General features: G+C 38.1%; 1 protein-coding gene across 1 annotated transcript; it reads left to right on the top strand.

The window, feature by feature from the left end:
• Positions 1 to 424: 424 nt before the first annotated feature.
• Positions 425 to 20923, top strand: LOC18446666 (SWIB complex BAF60b domain-containing protein). Its single transcript, XM_011629646.3, has 5 exons — positions 425 to 982; positions 10234 to 10348; positions 10467 to 10638; positions 10795 to 10985; positions 20389 to 20923. The coding sequence occupies exons 1-5, from the start codon at positions 561 to 563 to the stop codon at positions 20506 to 20508; spliced, it is 1020 nt and encodes a 339-aa protein (XP_011627948.1). The 5' UTR covers positions 425 to 560; the 3' UTR covers positions 20509 to 20923.
• The last annotated feature ends 1396 nt before the right edge of the window (positions 20924 to 22319 follow it).

The following is a 22319-nucleotide window of genomic DNA, read 5'->3' as shown; positions in this document are numbered from 1 at the left end:
AAAATTAACGGGAAACAATGCAATAAAGATGAAAAAAAATAAGGATCTGTTCAGGTTGAATCGGACTGGGTCTGTATTGGCCCAGCCCAATCCTTGAGCCACATTTTATAGATGAGACCCTAGTTTTTTAAGGCCGGGCCAGGCCACTAGGCCCATTGCCACCCCTCGTGGGTAGAGGTGAGTTTATTTTGGATGAACTCAATAGTTAATTTTGTGGAGAAAACAAGGGAGAGGCAAATGAGATGAAGTTGGACTTTTAAGAGAGCAAGGGTGTGGGTTTGCGAAAACAGGATGGGAGCTTCAACAAACGAAGGGGCACATGACCCTTACATCCATCCGTGCGGCCTATTTCTTTCTATTATTATACACCCGCTTCTCTTCTCTCTTCCCGTATAAAAGGGATAAAATCGGCCTTCTCTCACCTAAGAAGAGAGAGATAGAGAGAGAAGATAGATCTCCAGAGAGAGAGAGAGAGACTTCGAGAGAGAAACCCCGAGAGAGAGGAGAGAGAAAGAGAGGAGGAGAGAGAGGGGGAAAGCGTTTTCGGTTTTTTCCGTTAGATGCCTCTGGTTTTACCCGGCTCTTCTCTTGCTCAAATGGCTACAGACGAGGAGATTGTTTCAGGGCTCGAGACCCTTCTCAGGCAACAGCAGGTCGACCCTTCTCTTCTGAACTCCACGAGCATCAGAGAACAACTCGAGGCCAAGCTAGGGTATGACCTAACCCATAAGAAGGCCTTCATTCACTCTCAGATTGACCTCTTGGTTCACTCGAACCAGGCTCACCACCACCACCACCAGCAGCAACGAGCTCAGGCTCGCCCTCCGCCTGCTCATATTGGTCATGGCCATGGTCATGGTGAGCTTGGCGGGTTTTCTGCGGCGCCCCCTTTCGGTGAGGCTCACATGGCTGCCTTTGATTGTGTGAGCCCTGTGCCTCAGCAACAGGCCCCAGTAGTTCAGCAAGAGGCGCCTAGAGAGAGGTTAGGGTTTTCTGGCTCTGGGGTCACCCTTGCTTTGTTACGTCCTTGTGCTTTTGTGGTTTTCTTGCTTTGATTGCAGAGATGGTTGTTGTAGTTTTTGCTATTTCTATGGCTTTTGCTTCAATTGGATAAATGGTTTTGTCTTTACCTTTCTATTTGTGTGGTTTTTGGTGTTATTACAGAAATGGGGTTGTCTTATTTTTGCCAGTCCCCCTTGTCATTCTCCTGCCATTAATCCCTCTCTCGTTGCTACTTATGTAGTTTTTGTTTCAATTGCCCTTGTAGGGAGGGGGGGGGGGGGGGTTATGCTCTTATTATTATATTTTTGAATTACTATTTCTCTAGTTTTCAATTGCAGAGTTGGGTTTGTTGTTCTCTCTCTGCTATTTCTGTGGTTTTTACTTCATTTCCAGAGCGTGGCTTGTCAATTTTATTCCTATTTTGCAAACATCACAGTTCTTGTTTCAATTCTAGAAAATATTTTGTAATTTATATTCTATTTGGCTCTTTCCTCGTTTCACTTCAAAGTTGAACATGGTTTTTTTCAAACCTGCATCTTATTTAATGCAAATACTGTTGCAATACCATTTATTTGAAAATATTGAATTTGGGTATGGAGAACATGTTAAATATTAAAGAAAGTGGGAGCCAAAGCTCGCAGAAAAGTGACAGTAGGATGCAAACTTACAAAATTTTCACCAGTAATGATATTGGTTCTGTTGTCTTCAGCATTTACATTTCTTTGGGGATATTTGGGGGATTCACCCAGTTAAATATTTTTATGTTGTGACACTCATTAGGCCCTTTTTGGTAGTCTCTGTGGGTATCTTTTCTTTGTATCCAAATGGTTTGCTTCACTGTTTTCACATTACAACCACTATATAAAGATGAAATTAATAGATTTCCGATTTGTTGGTTTTTAAGACCATCAGTAGAAACTGCAAGACTCTGTCATTATCAATACTTCTAGAAGGAAAACAGTGCGCTGGACGTTTTGAATTTAGGGTTCACGTATTGATATGTAAACACTAGTATTACCCTGACACTTCACTTGCCGTGTCAGTTTAGGCACTTTGACCCTTTCGTAACCGTAAGACACTTGTTAATATCATGTATAATTTTTGGTGTTAATATTATGATAAATTTACAAGACTATTTTGAATTTTGTTATAGTTCAAATATCTTGTTGTTATTTGTACGTTTTATATTACGATAAGTGTTACTTTAAAAATTATTATCGTAATAAACTGTGTAGGATGATATAGACATAAATGAAATTTCTTTTGTCCAAACAAAATATTATGTATAAATATATGTTCAATAATTCGATAGTGATATCACATATATATTCATTTTATTTTTTGTAGTTTTTGTTTTTCATTAACTGACTAAGATGCCGTATTGTGTGATTGATAATCTCTAGTGATGTACATGCTTCCTTAACATGCGTGGTTGAAGTAATGTAAAAAAAAAAAAAAAAAAAAAATCCCCATCTTTACTATGCTAGATTTGTTAATGTATCTTCCAAGTCAATTGTTTAGGAATCGGAGGGTCCTATGTTTCGCATAAGATTATCAATAGGATCTATACAGTTTCTTACTTGGTATGAGCAGATCCTCTTTACCTGCATCATAATCATGCTCCTAATATTTTGGTATGTTCACATGGTGCTCTTGCCCAAGTCAATGATCCAAGTATTACTTGAAGCACCTATTTGCTGCCATTTGAGATGAGAGAAGCTAAGGAAGAAATGTTGATTTATTGTAGACTGATTGAAGATCTTGCGAAAACTGTTCTTTGACTTAAAACTTCTCGAGGTCAATTCAGACCCATCTGACATTTAGACTAATGGGTTAGGTCAGCAACACAATTTGTTATAATACTTCCTCCTGACTCAAATGGTTGAGTGCATCATGACATTAAATCATTATACGCGCTAGGTCGAATTGCTTGTGATTTGTCATTGCAATTAAATTGTCACGCATGTGCCTTGTTTCTATGATTTTGTTTACTCAATCATAAATTGTATTTTCTAGCTATTCCTTTAATTGTAAAGATGGGTTGTCTTCTGTTTGGGTTATTTTGGTTATTTTTGTAGTTCTGCTTCAATTATAGAGATGAAGTTACCTTATTCCTTCTTTGCCGCTCTTCTAGACTCTCTTCTTCACTTCATTTCTCTATCTTTCCCATGTGATTTCTATTTCAATTGGAGATGTGGCCTTTTTCTCTTTTCTTTGAGAGCGATATTTCTAGTTTTTTCTTCAATTGCATAGATGGGGTTGTTGCTTTCTTATATTTTTTTTCCTATTTTTCTAGTTTTTGCTTCTATTCCAGGGATTGGATTGTCGTCTTTTTCCTCTTATGCTATCATTCCAGTTTTTCTTCCATTATAGCGATGGGTTTGTCATTTTTTAACTTTTAGAGTCTTTCCAGACAAGAAACTGTCATCCTTCCTGTTCACAATTGCCGCAGCAATACCTTTTCTTCATAACAATGTCTAGGATCTCAGCTTGGGCTCGAGAGCTGAGAAACTAAGGTGAGTTTGAGTGGACTGACCTGAGTCCTGGCCAGGGCTACATAAGTATCAGAAAAATTATAAAAATTAGGGAAAAATCCCAAAGAAAGCAAAAATAATTAAATAATTTAAAAATTATAGAAGATAAAAAGCATTGATTTGAAAGGAAACTTAAAAAAATAAAATAAAAATTCTTGAAGCTAATTTGAAAAAAAACACTAATCAAGCCGCTTGAGAGACAAAATAATTATGGCATTTCGGGTGAGGTGTCATCATGAAGCTGGAGCTCAACTCATGGATTCTCGACCTTCTCTGAGTGTGAGGAGCTTTGGTGGCCTTTTTCATTGTCAATGGTAGTGATGGGCTTCTCATCATTCCTGAGGGAGGGTTTTATGGATACCCTTTCTTCACACACCACTTGGACAGATTTTATGGCTATTTCTTCTTCACATGCCACTTGGACAGAGGAATGTATTGATGCCCAATAACCTATCTGCAAAGAGAATGTTCAAGAAGGGAGTGGACTGCCTGAATTACTGAGATTAATAGAGAAGATAGCAGATACACTTTATCTAAAAAAACCATAAAAAATCCTCTATATATATATATATATAGGGGGAGGGAGGGAAGGGAGGGAGGGAGGAAGAGAGAGAGAATCTGCCCCCTTCTATTTTTTTTGTTCAAGTAACAGTACTCGGATGAGTCGCTACTGTGCTTGCCTGAGTTCTGGTATTTCGTCCCTGAGCATGCACAGGAATACTCATCTCGGCCGGTTACCGAGTCCGAGTCAACTAGCGGAGTTTTTAAACCCTGCTTTAAAAACATTCAATTTGGGGGTGCAAAGATTATGGTGAAGGAAATAGGAGCTAATACTCGTATAGTGTTGGGCTCTTTAGTTTTTTGGGGGATTTTGGGATTTATAAGTCTCTTTTGCAAATAAAAGACTTTAATGTTGTAAGCCTGAGTAGGCCTCACTGGTACCATATAGGTGGCTTTGTTTTTGCGTTGTCTTTTCCTTTATTGAAATGGGTTGCTTCATAGTTCACTGATTGAATTTAACAGCTCTCAGATTGGGTAATAAAAATGTAGGTCAAAAACAAGGTCGGCTATCACATTTTGTGCTACAATTCTGCATGAAAGGACTCTGCTTTTAAAGCCTTTGTTCTGCTACGATTGAAAGCCTAGACTACAAAGAATTAGAAAACCAAATCCCCAGTTATTTGTAGTTGCTTGGGTACTGGAAACTTTCTCTTTGTCTTGGGGTCTGAAATTGATGCTGGGAGAGTTCTCAGCTTGGGATGGTGTCAGCTTGGGATGGTGGCAGTTTAAGGGTTCTTTGCTCACCCTGTTTGTCTGGGAGCCAGATATGTCCACCCCAATTATCAAAAACAAAGGTGCTCCAGCACAGTAATAGCCATCCCTTTACATGGATGGACCTATGACGTCCTGTATGATATTGGAAGCAAACGTGGAGAGCTTTTGAAGTTACATAGGTAAACACGTGATGGTGAAAGAGTGGAAGTCATCCAGAGGGGATTGAAATGCCTGAAGTGGAGAAACCCTCTGTAAGTCATCCTGAGACTGGAGAAAATGATATTAGGATTGTGCTTGAAGTTAAAAATGGCAGAAAACAAGGGGAGGTAACAGGAAACAGGCATAATCTGACCATCAGAGAAACAAGATTCTCACGAAAAATGGGGTGGTAGGGGCTTGGATACTGGTCAGTAGCAGATTGAGTGACTCTCTTCCAGAAAAACTTAGGTCAATTGTTCACTGGAATCTCCAAGCTGGAGAAATAATGTCAATGCTGTGGAGGGCCAAAATTTCGGTAAGAAATTTTCTAGAAGATTTTGCAACTTGGTAGATGCTGTTTTGGCTGCTTGCTAGACAGTTCAGCGAGAGAAAAAAATGGTAGACAGTTCACCAAATGAAACTGAAATATTGGGCCCAGAATTAAATTTTGGACCAATGTGGACACCAGGTCCATTGTTTACCGAGCCAGGCCCTAGCCATTTGCGAGCTTATTTTGACGTTTTGTAAACGAGAAAGCCAGGCAACAACTCCCCTATGTACCGATCGCAAGCGCATCCAGGGCCCTGGCGCCCGGCTCCGCCGGAGAGGCCCTTGCCTGATCTGAGAAATGCTAATTCGGTTCGGAGAGACTGAATTCAAGCATGCCGCTGCCCCTGGAATCCAATAAGACCAGTGCTTCATACGATATAACAGGACCTTGCTATCTAATTTAATAAAGGGAAGACGTTGCTTGTTTCGTAAGGCACTTGCTGATATCAAGTATAATTCTGAGTATTTTTTATAAATATTAAAATTTTAATTATTAATATTATAATCAATTTAGGGATAATTATTAATATATAATCAATTTGGAGGATACCAATTCAAATCAAACACAAGTAAATTTATTAAAATCAAATATTATTTCCAAATATGGTTTTAATTTTATTAATGACACTACATATATTTTAGTTTATTTTTTGTACTATATGGTTTTCTTAAATAAAACTTTATTTATAGTCTGTTATTTAGGATTCATCAGGGTTCTTCTCTGTTCCCTGAGTTGTTTCATGGTAACTTAATAAAACTTTTCTTTCTTTTGCTAATTAATTATTGAGCTGCTAAAATATGATTTGGTTAGGAATAGTGATGTCTTACATTTGACACAATTTATGAATGGGATCTATATAGTCCTTTACTTGGTTGGTATGAAGAGATCCTCTTTAACTTAATCTTTTCTGCTCATAATCCTTTGATATTGTTTACATAAAACCTAGCCAATATGTTCCAGATCTTACTATTTTTTGTAGTTAACTGAGATTGAAAGAGTGGTAAACATCAAGTTGTACTCTGAAAATTGTCAAGTGAACTGAAATATCAAGTTGAGAAAGGGAAGAAGAGAGAGAGAGAAACAGGGAATGAAAGAAGAAATAGAGAGACTGGTGAAAAAGGATGAGGGGCTGGCAGGAGTTAAGGTCAAGGCTCATCATGCTCTTGCAAACTTGCCAAGCGAGCCCCATCCTTTGCAACTCTCTGTATGTCATTGGTCTCTCTATAAATGTGGTGGAAAGTGCTATCCAGGGTTCCAAACTAAGATGTAGTATCTCTTCTATTGTGTCTGCAATATGCCATGGTTACTCATAAGGACTCGTTTGATATTCTAAAGAAGCTGAACAGGTGAATTAAAAATAGAGGGTTTAGCGGCAATGTTTTTTTTTTTTTTTGAGAAACAATCATCATAAAATAATGATGATGATTGTTTCTCAAAAAGAAAAAAGATGCGTATGAGTAGCGTGCACAAGACCTGGCCTTGGAAGGTTCGATCTGGGACACGGACTCGAGGTAATTTTAATATATACAGACAAAGAAGTTGAAATGGTTTTAATACCAACTGCTTTTGGTCAATGACCAGAAATGTCCTTTTCACTGACAGAAGACATCATTAGAAAAAAATATGGACATTATACAAAACACAACATTAAACAAACATTTGTTTATCTTCTTATTCTTTCCTGCAATTTGTGTTTCTTTTTTCTCCTTTCTATTTCAATCTATCTTCTTCAATATTCGTAAGTTTCTAGGTTAACTTTATCAAAAAAAAAAAAAATCATAATTTTCTTCCTCTGGCATTATAGAATGACAGTGCATGGTTTTGTTCTTACTTGTACTATGTGGTTACCGCCTTAAAAATATTTTGCTGTTTCAATCATGCTAGAGAAATGATTCTCTAACTTTAGAACAGCCTTTCCGTTATAAAAATTGTTAATGATAAGAATAGTGGAATTATACATCACTGGTAAAAAAAAAGAAAATAAAATAAAAAAGAAAAATAGTAGAGTTAAACTTCCTGCATAGGATTTGTGGGACCAGAACCATGAGAGATGAAAATGAAAGTTCCATCATCGACAATGAGACTAGGGCCATGCAAATCAATATGAAGATTTTGTTTAATCAGCTCTAAATAAATGCGCGAGTTAGCAGTATGGTTGTGCTTGTATAAGTTAGCAATGGGTTCTTCTCGGTAGATCAGGCATGCAAGAGAGATAGAATCATGCATCAGATGGAGTTGAAACTCACCCTTTAAGGTGGAAATGGCTGAATTTCATGCCATGAATTTAGGAGATAAGGGTGATCTTATGATGATATGTGGGGTCAGTTTTAATGTCATCTGGTGCAAACCTTGGTATTTCAGATATGTCCCTACTTTCTACTGGTGATTCGTCCTAGTTGTTAAGGAAGCCTATTATGGGACGGACCTCTGGTACTAAAGTTAACAGCTGAAGAACATGAAAGTGAGGATGGTTAATCTTGAGAAGAGTTGAAGCAGGTGTTCCTGTGCTACCATTATTGAGGAAATTAGTGGTAGTGTTCCTTTGCTGGAGTAGGAAAGATAGGGATTAAAGAGAAGTTTGGTTCTAGTGAATTTCGTAAATCTAGGAAAAGTGCTTCCAATGGGCCTCTCTCTCTCCTCTTTCTCAGGGATGAGCAAGAGTTTATCTGAGATAATGCTTGAAGGCAACAAAATTGGGAGAGATTGTCTTGGTAACTAGTCAAGTGTGCATATAATAGAAGACATTCATCTGCAAGAGAGGAGTCGGGTTGGAAATGATAGAGGGAAGGAGGGTTTTCAAGGACTAGTTTAATTGGGATGATTGCAGGCTTGTAATCAGTTGTCCTGCAACCAGTCTGGAGTTCTCCTGCTGAAAGATGTTGAGTGCGCTAGATATCTTCAAGAAAGGGAGGAAATATGGACGCACCCATGATAAGTTTGGAATCTAAGAGAAAACTGAGATACATCCCTTGGTGGCTGAGACTTTTTTGTTTTTTGATGAAGTAGACTTTTGTATTAATAGAGAGTATAAAGGTATGGTGGCGCAGACTATTATGTTTATACTAGTGTTTATAAACTCAAACTTGGTGGTCCATTTTTTCCCCGCCAACCAAGTTGACCCCACCCTGTTGAACACTCATATGCAAAAATTCATGCAAGTTCCATTCTTTCTTTCTCGTTTTTTTTTTTTTTTTTGGTGAAAATACAAATATACCAAATTTGTGTATGATGGACTTTGAACTTAGTTACGGAGCACCTTCCCTAGGGGTGTCGCCCCATGGACACGGTTCCATGTTCCCTGAGCTGACCCTCTTTGGGAGGTCGCTCCTGATTTTATAGGATCTCAAAACCCATTTAGCATGGGATCTCAATCCTTAAATTGTGATCTATAGTTATTGGATATATGATTAGATTACCTTTTTTTTGTGGTTTTTAATAATTGATATATTTGTCTATTATAAATATGACTATGGTCACTGTCTTACTTTACTATATTAGTGTTTGCATGCATGCGTGCGTGTATCTATATATGTTGGTTTTACGCCTTATATTGACAGGAGACCAGAGATAGCTCTCAAGGTATCATGAACAGAATAAAAAAACTATGTTGGTTTAAGGATAAGTTGTAGTTCCCTTTCTTGATCTTAATTTTTTAAAGCACTTTCTCGCTATTGAAGTTCCATGGTGCATGAATGTATGACATTAAACTCTAGGATACCTGACTTTTCATTTATAAAACTGTGCAAGTGATTAAACGAGTTTTCCTAGTTGAAAGTGATTTTTGTATTCTTTAGTTTATATCTTTTTTGGAAGGGTGGGCCAATTCATGTCTTTTGTTGCTAGGGTTTCTAAGGAGCAAAAGGGGCAAGGCAGTTGTTATTTGTTAGTATTGGGTTGAGTGTTTGGGTTAGAGCTAGTTCATCTCATATATAATTAACTATACTCCAATTGCCATTTGATTATGCAATACGGTCATCCAATCAACAATTGACAATGGGAAACTGCAAAATGTTGGGTTTATTACTGCCCAACAAGATGATGGAAAATGATGGGGAGAGATTGAGAACCACAAGAACAAGACATGATCCCAATGTGCAGCTTAGGTGGAGGGCAAAGAAGGCCTCCTTCTGAGGGGGCCCGAGCCATAAGTGAGATACCACTCTGGAAGAGCTAGAATTCTAACCTTGTGTCAAGACCTACGGGCCAAGGGACAGTCTACCAGTAGATAGTTTCTATGGGGCGTAGGCCTCCCAAAAGGTAACAGAGGCATGCAAAGGTTTCCTCGGGCCGGACGGAGATTGGCCCTCAAGTGCAAAGGCAGAAGGGAGCTTGACTGCAAGACCCACCCGTGGAGCAGGGACAAAAGTTGGCCTTAGTGATCCGATGGTGCCGAGTGGAAGGGCCATCACTCAACGGATACCTGCTCCTCCTGTACTGTCCATTATTTAATGTAGCGATATTTATGAAAATATACGTGGGAGATTTACTTTTAACATTTTACTCATATCTTTTTCTTTAATTTCAAAATATCCATCAAAATACGCATCAACATGAGTTGGAATGGTTGAAATTGTTAATTTTTAAAAGTTAGACGTATTTTGATAAATTTTCCTTTAATGTAAGTATGTTGATCCAATGATCCCAATGAACTACACTTCTCCACAGTGAATACAATAGACTATGTAAGCTTGCATTTGGGATGTGCAGCTTAGAGGAACCAAGGTTGCATACCATTAAGTCCAAAGATTTGGCTCATTTATGCTTCTTGTCCCCTTGGATAGTCCATATGTTAATTTCTACTGCTGTTGCTCTGATGTTCTGTCATCTAACCAATCAAACACTCAAATTGAATAAGATGTTTTATTTGACCTGTCATACAATGTACTTATGCAGCACACCAGCCACCACAGGCAAAAGAAGAGGGGGACCTGGAGGCCTTACCAAGATGTGTGGTGTCTCACCTGAGCTTCAAGTCATTGTTGGGGAGCCAACCATGCCAAGGACTCAGGTTCCTTGCTTTGTTCTTTTCCATTATTTTTTATCTCAAGTGCTTAGTATGTTGCTTTAACTCATCCTTTCACTGCATATTTACTAAGCCTGGTTGTACTTATCTTATCCGGATCCAGATTGTGAAGCAATTATGGGCGTACATTCGGAAAAACAACCTCCAGGATCCTAGTAATAAAAGGAAGATCATCTGCAATGATGCACTGCGATTGGTGTTTGATACAGACTGCACTGACATGTTCAAGATGAATAAATTGTTATCAAGACACATTCTACCACTTGAACCTTCAAGTATGTATTACTATTTTTGTTCTATACATGATATATTTTATGAGGTTTCATAGAAGTGGCTGTTAATTGAACTGGAACAGAAAGATAAATAAAAGAGTTGACTTAAATATTTATAGCTTTTAAAGATTTCAGATTCTGGGTTGCTTTGTTTTGCAGAAGATTCACGTCCAGATGCCAAAAGATTGAAGGCAGAGCCTCAGTCTTCTACGAAATTTACTGAAGCTGGCCCCCCTCCTGGAACAATATCTGGTGCCCTTGCAAAGTTTTTTGGTACTGGAGAGACCGAGATGTCACTGTCAGAAGCTGTGACGCATGTTTGGGAGTACATAAAAGCTAACCATCTGGAGGTTTGTTCTTGACTTCACAAGTTCATCACTTTGTTTGTTAGTGGAAACATAGTATAACACACGGTCATTGGCTTATCTCTGGGCATTGAAATGATTGATGGTGATGGAGACCATGAGATCAATGTGAACATGGCGTAACCTTCGACGGTACCCACTGTCTTACTATCTCCATCATTGTTCATTGTTGCAGCAGATGATGATGAGCCACTAGACCATATAATCCAAAGTTCTGTGGATTATAGTGTACTTCCTTTCTTTTCTGTGGTATGCGACTAAGTTAGATGCCATTAATAGTGGGAAACATCTTATAGGAAGCCACTTTATGTCTTTACATCTTTACATCATTTCTTTCTTGATGGTTAAAGTTGAACTTTCTATTTGCTGGTACAATAAGTTTGGCGTTCTTTGTGGTTTGGGTGAACTGTTTTGGTTTGGTTTGTCTGCTATATATTCTTGTGTATTTAGTAGGACCCTAAGATGAACATCCACTGTAGTTTGAGGTGCGTCGTTCTGGTTTAGTTTGTTTGCTATATCTCTTGTTTCCATGTGTTCTTTGATTGTCATCTCTGATTTCCTATGACTATTGCCAGTTCTTTTAATTGAAATTTATGGTAAGAAGATTTTTCAGATTAGTATGCTTATTGCCTTTCCTATTTCCTTTTGTTTATTCATTGTGAAGCTGGGTTTGATCAAGCGTGCACATACTTGGTGAAAAGGCTACAAGAACAAAAGTCTAACACAAGGTTTAAAAAATCGGTGACCTGATCCGGAATTGGGCAATCTCGATCGGGAATCGCCTAGGACGCTCTGGATTAGGCCAAAAAACGGGATTCGGGCTGTTCCAAATAGTAGAATTGCTGATTTTTTCGCAGAACCGCCGATTCTGATGATTCTTCACCGAGTCTGACCGATAATTTATTGATTCCGACCGATTCTTCACCCAGCCAAGCAAAAAAAAAAAGATGAACAGTTTTTTCTTGAATTATATTTTTAAAAAATTTGAAACAAAATTACCGATTCCGCCGATTCTTCCTATCCGATCCACCGATCCCCCGATCCGACACGGGTATGGGTGTGACCGATTCGAGTCACCGATCCGTTTTTAAAACCTTGGTCTAACGTGAAGAACAACTCTGAACAACTTATCCACAAAAGGGGTGAATCTCCGACTTTTCAATCTGTCTTGTACGTTCACGTCAAGTTCGCAGCACATCTATGACTTCCAATATTGTAATGGTTCTATTGTTTTAGCATATGCTCCTTAACCAACTGATGAAGAATGCAAGCTATAGAATGTGTATGAGGTAAACTAAGGCAGAGCCGAAGAGGGATGGTGTTCCCTTTGCCAAGTTTTGCTCTAGCCACCTTGTCAAAAGCTAGATAATCCGAGATGAGAGAAGACATTCAATGGCTTGCTAGTATTATCATTTTCTTTGAGGTCCGGAACCATCTCAGCCATTAGCAGCCATTATCATTTTCAATGGCTTGCTAGTATCATCAGTTCCAATGATGAGTACATTGGAAACACTCACCCTGTCAAGAGAGCTAGAGTTTCAACATCAATAGAATCTTGATGATCTAATGATCCTGTTGAATCTATCATCCTGAGCTATCATTCTCCCCATTGATGGTTTAGGCCAGTGATGAGCAGTTGTTTTTTTTTCCCCTCTTTTGATGGGTCCATTAAGTAACAGGTTTGGACCGTGCAGCTTTATTAGGCTTCATTATCCTTGACTTAGGAACCACAAAGATCACCGGAATACCTCTAAACTCTTTCTTTATTCACACACCTGACACGTGATATTATGGAGTCTCATGTCTTCTCATTAAATTTCCCACTTCTCAAACTTACACCTTAAAAACATTCTGTTGTATTCTCTTATCATTGAGCCCTTGCCTATACATTGTACAGGGCTTAAGTTACTGTTAACTATCAGAAAAAGAAAACAAGAAGATGGGGGGCGTGATCCAAGGGTTTATTAGGCAAAGAACCAACCTTGTATCCCAATAATCCTTTCCAAAACACTCTATCTACACCTAAGTGCAATTCCAATTGGAAGTCTTCCTCTATTTTAACCCTTCTAGTTTACTAGCACATCGGCATTTGAGGATCATGTTAAATATTGCCCATTAGGGTAATGGATTAAAATTTCCCCCATGCTTAACCGATAGGACCCCTGCAAAGATCTAGTAAATACCACCTCAAAATAAACAGAACAAAATTCCTAGGCTACGTAAAAATGACACGCATGTAGTGTGTGTTTGGGAGAATTTAGAATGACATGCATGTTGATATACAAGACACTTATATGGACAGGGGAAATCCGTTTTGACATGCATGTACGGTACTTTACATATTTTGGATTTGCAGCAGCTGCTATGTGGACACACGAACCCGCATTTGGATGAATATGTGCCGTGGTGGTTTTGTAAGACGTGTCCCTTTTGTGAGACACGTGGTCGCACATGTCTTGTGAGTTGGTCGTGCATGTCTTTGGTTTCGATCCACCTTTTTTTTGTTTCACATGAATTTGGTTATTAAAAAATCTCAAATCAATTATGTATATAAATATGTATAGATATGAATGGATTGTGTAAACTTCTATGGATGTGTCATACTGGACTTGGCAAAATATAAGTAGGTGAGTCTGATTCTTCAAATCCAAGTCAGACTGGGTTATTGTGTCCGTGTCCCTATACCATAGGTCCTAGATACTCATTTGTCCTTTCAGTTCAGTGTTTAGGGTTGTAAATTCTGTATCTATACATCCCCCTTCTAGGTTTGGCTTTATGGCAGATATAATGTGGAATTATCATCAGAGTCCTTCACAATATTTCTAGCAATCATGGAAGATTATAGTGGGAAAACCATGAGGTTCCTTGGCTCTTGTGTCTATATATATCAGAAGGTGCAGGAATTCTACCAATCCAACAGTGGCCAACCTCAGTCTCTAGCCTCTGCATCCCCCTTGTCACGAGCCAGTTACCTGCTCCTCCTCTTCTTTGTAGTCCCTTTACAAGCTAATTGTCATAATTGCATCAAATTATAGTAACCCTTCTTGATAAATACCAAATCCACTCTGTGTCATCATGAACTATATCATATTTTCAGCTCTCAATGGTTGGTTTTATTCTACTCACTAGCCTTTTGAAGTTTAAAACTCAGTTGAAGTAGAGTTGACCTTTTCGCATTGCCGATGCCTAGATCATGAGATGAATACATATTACAGCTGTATTTATTTTTACTTAACCATTGCATAAAGGGGGAAGGGTGATTCCCTCAAGAAAAGAAAGGTGATTTCAGAGAGGTTTATACCATTCAATACCCTCAAGTTGCATATTTTAAATTGATATATTCCTGATTTGTTTCTAAGTTCTCGTACTTGCAGCGATCGTTGGCTTTTTATGAGCAAGTTCTCTGGCACTGTGAACAGCTATTGCCAATTGTAACCTTAAGACAGCAATCATACTAGAAGCTTAAGAAACGAGTAGGTCATTAAAGGCCTCGCAAAAATGTTAAGAAAAATTATACGGCTTCACTCGAAATAAATAATACATTCAGTTATATATTGTCTTCTTTTGTTATTTTGAATGAATGCATTCCTATTGCTTTTGCCCTTTAAAGAAATGGTTATTTATCTCTATGGGCGTTTATACATTATTAATTGGGAGGGACATTTAATGGAGGCATGAAGTTAAAACTTTAAATTTTAATGAATGAAAAAGAAATAATTAGTGAAAAAGGAATAATTAGTGATATTTCCAATTGGGTTTGGCCTCCTGGGAGATGGAATTTAAAGAGGAGAGGATTTTATGAATATGTAAATACCGCATATGAAGCTTCAGGAATGTGGAAAGACCATTCAGGAGTTCAGCTAGGACTAAGAAGCTCGGTTGAAGAATTAGATAAAGGGGATCAGATTTGGTACAGGATATCGGAGTAAATGTTGAATTTGTGATGATCAGTTGAGTTGAAATCTGGAACTGGAAGTTTGTTTTCCTTATGGTAGGCTTTGGCTGGTATTTGGTGAAAAATGGGTGTGCTAGTAGTTGCCCCTTTGGAGGAACGGTCATGAACAGATGGAGGAGATGCTGGACATTATGAAGTTAATGGAGATAATTATGGGAACCAATAGTTTTTTGGCATTTGGAATTTTTGACTCTCTTGGAAGATATAGTAATAGGATGCACTCCGGTTATGGATTCTAATACCTTTCTATGAGTTCATGAAAGTCGATACAAGAAAACAAGTGGGAGTGAACTGAAGTGAGGATATTCCACTTTGTGAGGTCAAGATGAATGAGACCTTATCTAGATCTTTGATTTTCTTTTACATAGAACATTTAGCCATTTATTTATTTTCCATTTTACACTTTCTATGTGGGAAGGTGTAGAAATGGAGAAGGTAGACTACTTCTGTAGTCACAACTTTAAAAATTCAAAGAATTTTGTGTTTGTTGATTGAATGGCTTTAGATCCTTTCGTTTGGTTTTAATCAATATTGTTTATGAGAATGAAATGCAAACTCTTTTCTGTTGTGTTGTGGATGTTGGAGTGTATTTGATGGAATTGCATGTACTTTTCATTGTTCTTGGGGGTTCTTATATCAAAAGAATGGGATCGATTGGTCTCCTCTTGTCGTTTCTTAAATTGAAGTTTTTTGGCAATAGGGGAACCAAATGGAATGTGCTGCTTCTGGGATTTCTTTCGAGGTTCTCTTTTATTTTATTGTGACCTTGTTTAGAGAGAGTTTTTATGGATCTACGTGACAGCAAAGGTTAATATGGCAATATCCATTTTTTAGAATTTGGGAATATCTATTTTCTAGAATTGGGCTCAGCTTGGGAGCCCATGTAGTTGAGCTATTCTCGCTAAGTCTTGAGTTGGCTCAGTGTACATTGTCTGAGTAAGATATTCTTTAAGATGTTTTATTCTCTAAATATTCAAATAAAATTCTATAACGCAAATAGAACTACATTAGGAAGACTTGAATACTTGGAGTAATTTTGAGGAAAGGCTTAGTGAATTTCATCCTTCAAAAGTCTACATTGTAAAGGAGCTGGAGGTGATTAGTTTGACTAGGGCTAGCCTGTTGTGGAACCTCCTCTGTTTAAAACCTTTATTTTTTAAAACAGAAAAGAATCTGTCCTAGACGGTTGTGCCTAACAGTGGTTAAAAAAATCTTCAGGCGACTATAGATTTGTCCAAGTCAGTTCTGATCATGACCCTGGTGATTCCAGAGGACGAATCGTCCCGAGTTCCCTTTTTTAGTTTTCTATGTTAAAGTGTACTGACCCATGTTGAAGCGGGTCACTCATGCTTGGGGCCCAGTTGAACCTAAGCCGGAATTCGTGCATTTAATCACTGGTGTCTAGTTTTCCAGCCTGACTTTTTGCATTTCAAAAGGACATGCATCGTACAGACCCCAGCAATCAAAAATCCCTGCAAAAGCCCCTGGCAGCCTCCACTACAACTGTGATTGCTTTCTATGTCATTTCAAGAATAATTATGGGCTTAATAGTTCTGCATTTTTCCCCTGGTGGAATCTTTGATGCAAAAAGGATATGCATGCCATCTTTTCCATTGATGAAAATCAAATAGAAAAAGGACCTTCATATCATGCCATCTTACAATCTCATGATCCATATATCCCATTATACCATGAAACCTGCAAGCTTCGGTTTCTTGTAAAGAAATAATAAAGATCTTCATCCTTCTTGATGGTGGATAACAATCTAACCCTTGCTTGGTTTTGAACCATGATTCACTCTTGCCACAATGACATCTTTGGCAGCCGTTCCTTGGCTTGTCTAGGGCATTGTGTCCGTCTTGATGATGATGGTTACTTCCTCGACACTTTGATACAGTCCTTTCATGAAATTTTGTAAAACTCCAAATGCACAAACAATGATAAAATTATGGCTTTTTCCTTTGTTATACCTTTTATCCCTGTTATACCTTTAAATCTATGAAAATAGTAGTCATCGCGAGAGTATACTATCCATTTACTCCCTTGAGCAAACCTTACTCTAGGGATATCTTTTTGATCTCCAATTTTGGAGATGTGATCTCTAGAATCCTGCAAATGACCTCAAAGAAAAAAAAAAAATTCAACTCTCAGTCTCTATGTACCTAAAAAAATATCATCCCAAGATTTAACCGGGAAAGTGCAATTTTTGGAGGGAATGATGTAGATGTTTATGAACTCAAAATCTAATTTTTTTTCTTTGAAAGCAATCATCTAGTTATAACTAGATAGATCCTGAAACTTCAAATTAAAAAAAAAACTCCTAAGTTGGTGTTTTTCTTGAGGGGGTAAATGTATAGTATGCTCCCAAGCGAGAATAGTATACGCGCACAAATAGTATCTCTCTATGTAAGTTTAACACATACATATAGAAGCTAGAAATAATATTCTACTGACAATGTTTGGTGGGGTTGTTTGTTTATAATCCATGTTTCTTGTTCATCTAGTTTTTGGATAAAACTAATTTACTCATATTTAAGACAAATTGCATAAGGCCTGTGCTAGGCAAAATGAAAGGCTCTAGGAAGAAAGTACATCCCATTTGCCCTTACAATTAATTTAATGAAAGTATAAAACCCGTAGAATGGGGTGGCCATGTGTGGTGTAGACTCAGTACAACACCAGTTAGGAGGTGTGGGTTAGTTCAAGTGGAAGGCTCAAAAAGGGCATGGGTAGGCCCAAAAAGATATGGTTGGAAGTAGTGAGAAAGATATGGGGACTTATACCCTCACTGAGGTATGGCCCTTAATAGAGCAAAATGGCGGATCAGGATTCGTGTAGCGAACCCAATTAGTTGGGAAAAGGCTTTGACGATGATGGGGATGATGATAAAACCCGTATCCACCATGCTGGCCTCTCAAGTAACTTATACATGATCAATGTTTTAAAGATTACATTCTCCCATGGGAGCATATGGTCTATTCATTCCCTGAGGTACGACCCTCTCTAGACTGCTCTTGGAAACCCAAATTTTAGAGATGTAACCTCTTGAACCTAGATTCCAACCTTAAGAAAATCATATGCGCTCTACATCTGCCTGAAAAAAATAACTTCCTAGGACTGAATCAGATCAAAGTGTTTAGGAGCTCAAAATGGCCCTCTTTTTATTCATCTGGTGATTTTAAAGTCAATCTGGTGATTCTCTCTCACATCTAGGAAATCTTCATTAGTAGGTCCTTTCTCCGGGGAATAAGTGTAGCATGCTCCCATGGGAGTTACATGCTTGTAGAAAATTGGAAAGACGGGTGAAAGTTTACACTGTCAGCCAATGGCTTGCGTAAAATGAAACCCATTCACCAACGGTGGGATCTTGAGAAACATCTGATGGAGGTTGACAGCTAGGATAATTTGGGTTTCTAAACATGTTGAATCGAAAGCCGACTGGAATTGTGATGATCATTTGATAGTATGACCTTTTTAATGAGCATGTGAACTTGCAATCCTTTGTAGCGCTTCGACCTTGGCATTTAAAACATGCCTGTGAAGAAAGAATGCATATAAAAAATTTACATGTAGGAGTTCTTCATGTACTTAGGGCCCCATATTAGTCGTGGGACCCTGAAACACATTCAATCTTTTCCCATAGACTATGTTCCCATTGAAAGCTCTCCTCTTATGTAGTAGTGATGTCATGTCTGTTTTATTGAATCAGTCTCGCTTTTCCAAGCTTGCCCCTCTAAATAATCAGGTGTATTTCTCGTTAATTGCAAGAACCTTGTAATCATCTGGCATTCCCACTGCCAAAATGTTACTTGGCTCGTGACTGCTAATGTATTTACGCCTGCTTCTAGCTCATTAGCGCTTGTCGGATCATCCATGGCACATTTCTGGGCAGGAATTCTCCCTTTCACTCGTCCCATGGTTTGATCGAGCATCTAGAGGTTGGCATCTCCATCAAGATTCACGGAGGCCATTGTCACTTTGGCTTCTTCAGTCATGTTCCTCAGCGCACCAAACCTTGCCCCGTAGCCCACAAGGCCACAACACAATAAGTTCTTGAGCGCCTTCAGGCCAGGATCTGGTACTTTGATCTAGGGATGACACTTGCTTACTAGGTTCTTTGATTTACTGAGTTGATCTCCTTTTGGGTTCTGTATGTCGCTGCTGTTGGCAGGTCCATGATGGTGCAAAGCCGCATTCTGTTCCTGTTGTAAAGGACTTCCTGTGATTAAGACTACGTATTGGGTCCAGCTCAACTTATTTAGCCTGAAAAATGTTCATTAAGACTTCCCTAAACTTTGTGAATCACTAACAAGTGTCCAGCGGTGTTTGTTACCTCTCATCTATATTTTCCAGTTTTGAATTTCCATAAGCTTTTCATGTAACTTTTACCTGATGGTAAAAGCAGTTATCTGACATGATACCCTCGCAATGTTCCTTTTTCGCTCTCCACCCCTCACGAACAAAGTCTCCTTAATCTAAGTTCCCTCACATCAGCACTCAAAAAGAACATCCTCGGAACCATTTGAGTGTCAAATAAACTCATTTAAAATTTCAACCACCCTTTGTGTCATTGTGTTCTGTTTGTTGGCTTGTAATCTTGTTTAAACTAAAATGCTGGGATACATGTGTCATTCAACCTACAAACCTTTTTATGATAAGAAGATAAACGTTAATGGTCAATACTATGGTTTGACCCAACAACTTTACCTTCAAAAGATCAATCATTTTCTTGATATTAAGAAAGATATATTAATGAGTTAAGAAACTAAGTAAATATGTTTGTTGAGGCATCATTGTTTGCAAATATTTTATATTGAGAAATGTACATTGATTGTGTCTTAAGTCCTAACAGATTGCAAGCTTGCATTTGCAAGATATAATGAGAATGTTGGTTGTGCTTTATGGGGCCATGCCCCTTGTTATACTATATTTTATTATATTTTTCTTCAATTCATCATGTCTTATAAAAAAGAAAACATAACTCTAGTCAAGAGTGATTCAGTTTTATGTGGCATTCATGTCTTTCAGGGGATATGTTAAATTTTTTACTCTTTCATCCATGTCATCATGGCCACATGTGTTCGAGTCTCTCCGTGTCTCACTATACACACACACACACATGCTCAATGGGAACTGAGTTCTCTTCTTATTGTTTCCTTGCTTTTTGAAATTAATGAATACTATGGGAATTGAGTTATAAACAGCCTCCTTTTTATACCGGGTTTTACTCTTGTATTCATGGGAATTGAGTTATAAACAGGCTCCTTTTTACACCGGGTTTCATTCTTGGGATCTCTACCTTTGCTTCTGATTGTCGTTATACTTGGGAATTTTTGGAAAACAACTCTCTTACAATGAGGTTTTCTTGTGGGACATCTACCTTAGTGTTAAATAGAAGCGTCATTCAGCTGATCTCTGACATTGTTTGCACAGGATCCAGTCAACCCCACTTCGATAATCTGTGATGCCAAGCTTCAAGAGCTTTTTGGATGTGAAAACTTTTCTCGATTACGACTGCAAGATATGCTGGACCGGCATATCTTCAAGAGATGAAAGAGAAAACTCAACTGGCTCAACTGGTTAGTACGTTTAGCAATGCTATTTAGATTGTGCAAATTCAGTTTTCAGGTTTTACTTTTGAGTTGGGCCCTGGCCCTTGAAAATACTTAGCTGGCCCTCTCTTTTTCTTGTGTGTTTTTTTCTGACTTAACTTAAAATCATGCAATTAAAGATAGTTGCTCTCACGAAACCTTAATATGGGTCTGGCTTTTGCTCAGCTTGGGTACCGATCCAAGGCTGTTTGATATAGCCGTGCTCTCTGATTCACAAGCAAAAGGGTATTTGTATCTTGAATTGACGATTCCCTTTCCATTTGAATGTATATTTCAGTTGCTTTGTACCCTTTTGAATTTGTATCAGAATCTCAATTCTCATTCTCTAACTGCTGCAGACAGCTGTTTTTAATCAATTCAGGTTTGAGATTTTGAGATGGTGGCGGTCTTTTTCATGCCCCTTCTTCATGATTGTACTAAATGTTGTTTAACGGAGTTCCCCAACTCATCTATGCTATACAAGCCTGAAAACTCTATAATTGCTTTAAGAAAGCTTCACCAAGCTTGACAAGCTCCTTTCTCTTTCTGGTTTTTAACCCCTTTATGTGTACTAACGGGAAAACCCTTATCAATATAAACGTTGATGTAGACCTTTCTGGTTGTTAGCCCATTATATATCTGGATAAATTTTTTCCATATAAAATATTGATGCAAACCATGTTTTAAATTTTGGAGAATCTGAGTGGATCAGAAATCTGGTAAGTCTTCATGGCTGGTAAAACATAGTCAGTGCCGATGGTTTCTTATCCTTTTGCCAGCATCCTAAGCATTTTGAAATGCAATCCAATTATAGGGGAGTTCGTTTCAGTGGTCTGAGATCACTAATCAAGGGAAAGGAGGAAGAATGTTAGCAATTTTTAATGAATATTCCGGTGTTCTAAAACCCTGACCAACCTACCATACTGGTCACGAGCCAATGGATCCAGATTGGGAGTGCAGATTATAACCAGCCAGTTCTCTGATGAAAATTTATGTGGAATCTAAAAAAACAGAAAAATGATCTGGTTGTTACCGGCAGAGTCTTGGGGGTCTTTTGACTGGGACTGGTTACCTACTAGTTTTAAACCAGCTTTGGGAGTTTATTAACAAATCAAGCTAAACTTCGAAGATGTAGCATGTTTCATATGACATGTCAATCATATGGATACAAGGATTATGATTATTGCCATCTAACCCATTGATTGTACGCTGAGAGATATTTATATACTCTCATGGAGAGAGAGAGAGAGAGATCGGATCCATGAATCTGGTGTTGGAACCAGACCGCCGAACTAGATAGTCATGTTTAGCAGGTCCCACCAAAGAGAGAGAGAGTCATATTACTGGGTCCCACTCGTTTGTAACCATGCAACGTGTTCATTGCTTACGTAATGTCTCGTGACTCGGTTGCCTCCTGGTTCTAATTTCATTTCCCCCGGACTGGTCACTGGTGGATCCCTATTAATCGTAAGGAAGCTATTACAAAGGACACGGTTTCTACGAGTCCACTTTAAGAAATATATAAGAAATATATTTTTGAGATGGATTTTTGGACCTAATTTTTAAATCATGAATATGAAATAAATAAATAAATTTTAAAACTTAAAAATAATGATTTTATAAAAAAGAAAAAACATTTGGACCATTATTTCTAACTGTTTTTATATTGAACACTCATTCACAAAAGATAGATGCTTTATACCTAGGGGGACACAAATGTAGAAATGTGTCCACCACCTCTTGGAACAATTTTCCTAATAAAAATACTTTGAA

The sequence above is a fragment of the Amborella trichopoda genome, chromosome 10 (genome assembly GCF_054954075.1).
Source record: "Amborella trichopoda isolate Santa Cruz 75 chromosome 10, AtrichopodaSantaCruz75HAP2 v2.0, whole genome shotgun sequence".
Taxonomy (NCBI): domain Eukaryota; kingdom Viridiplantae; phylum Streptophyta; class Magnoliopsida; order Amborellales; family Amborellaceae; genus Amborella; species Amborella trichopoda.
The sequence above is the reverse complement of the archived record's forward strand: the minus strand, read 5'-3'. Positions and strand labels throughout refer to the sequence as shown.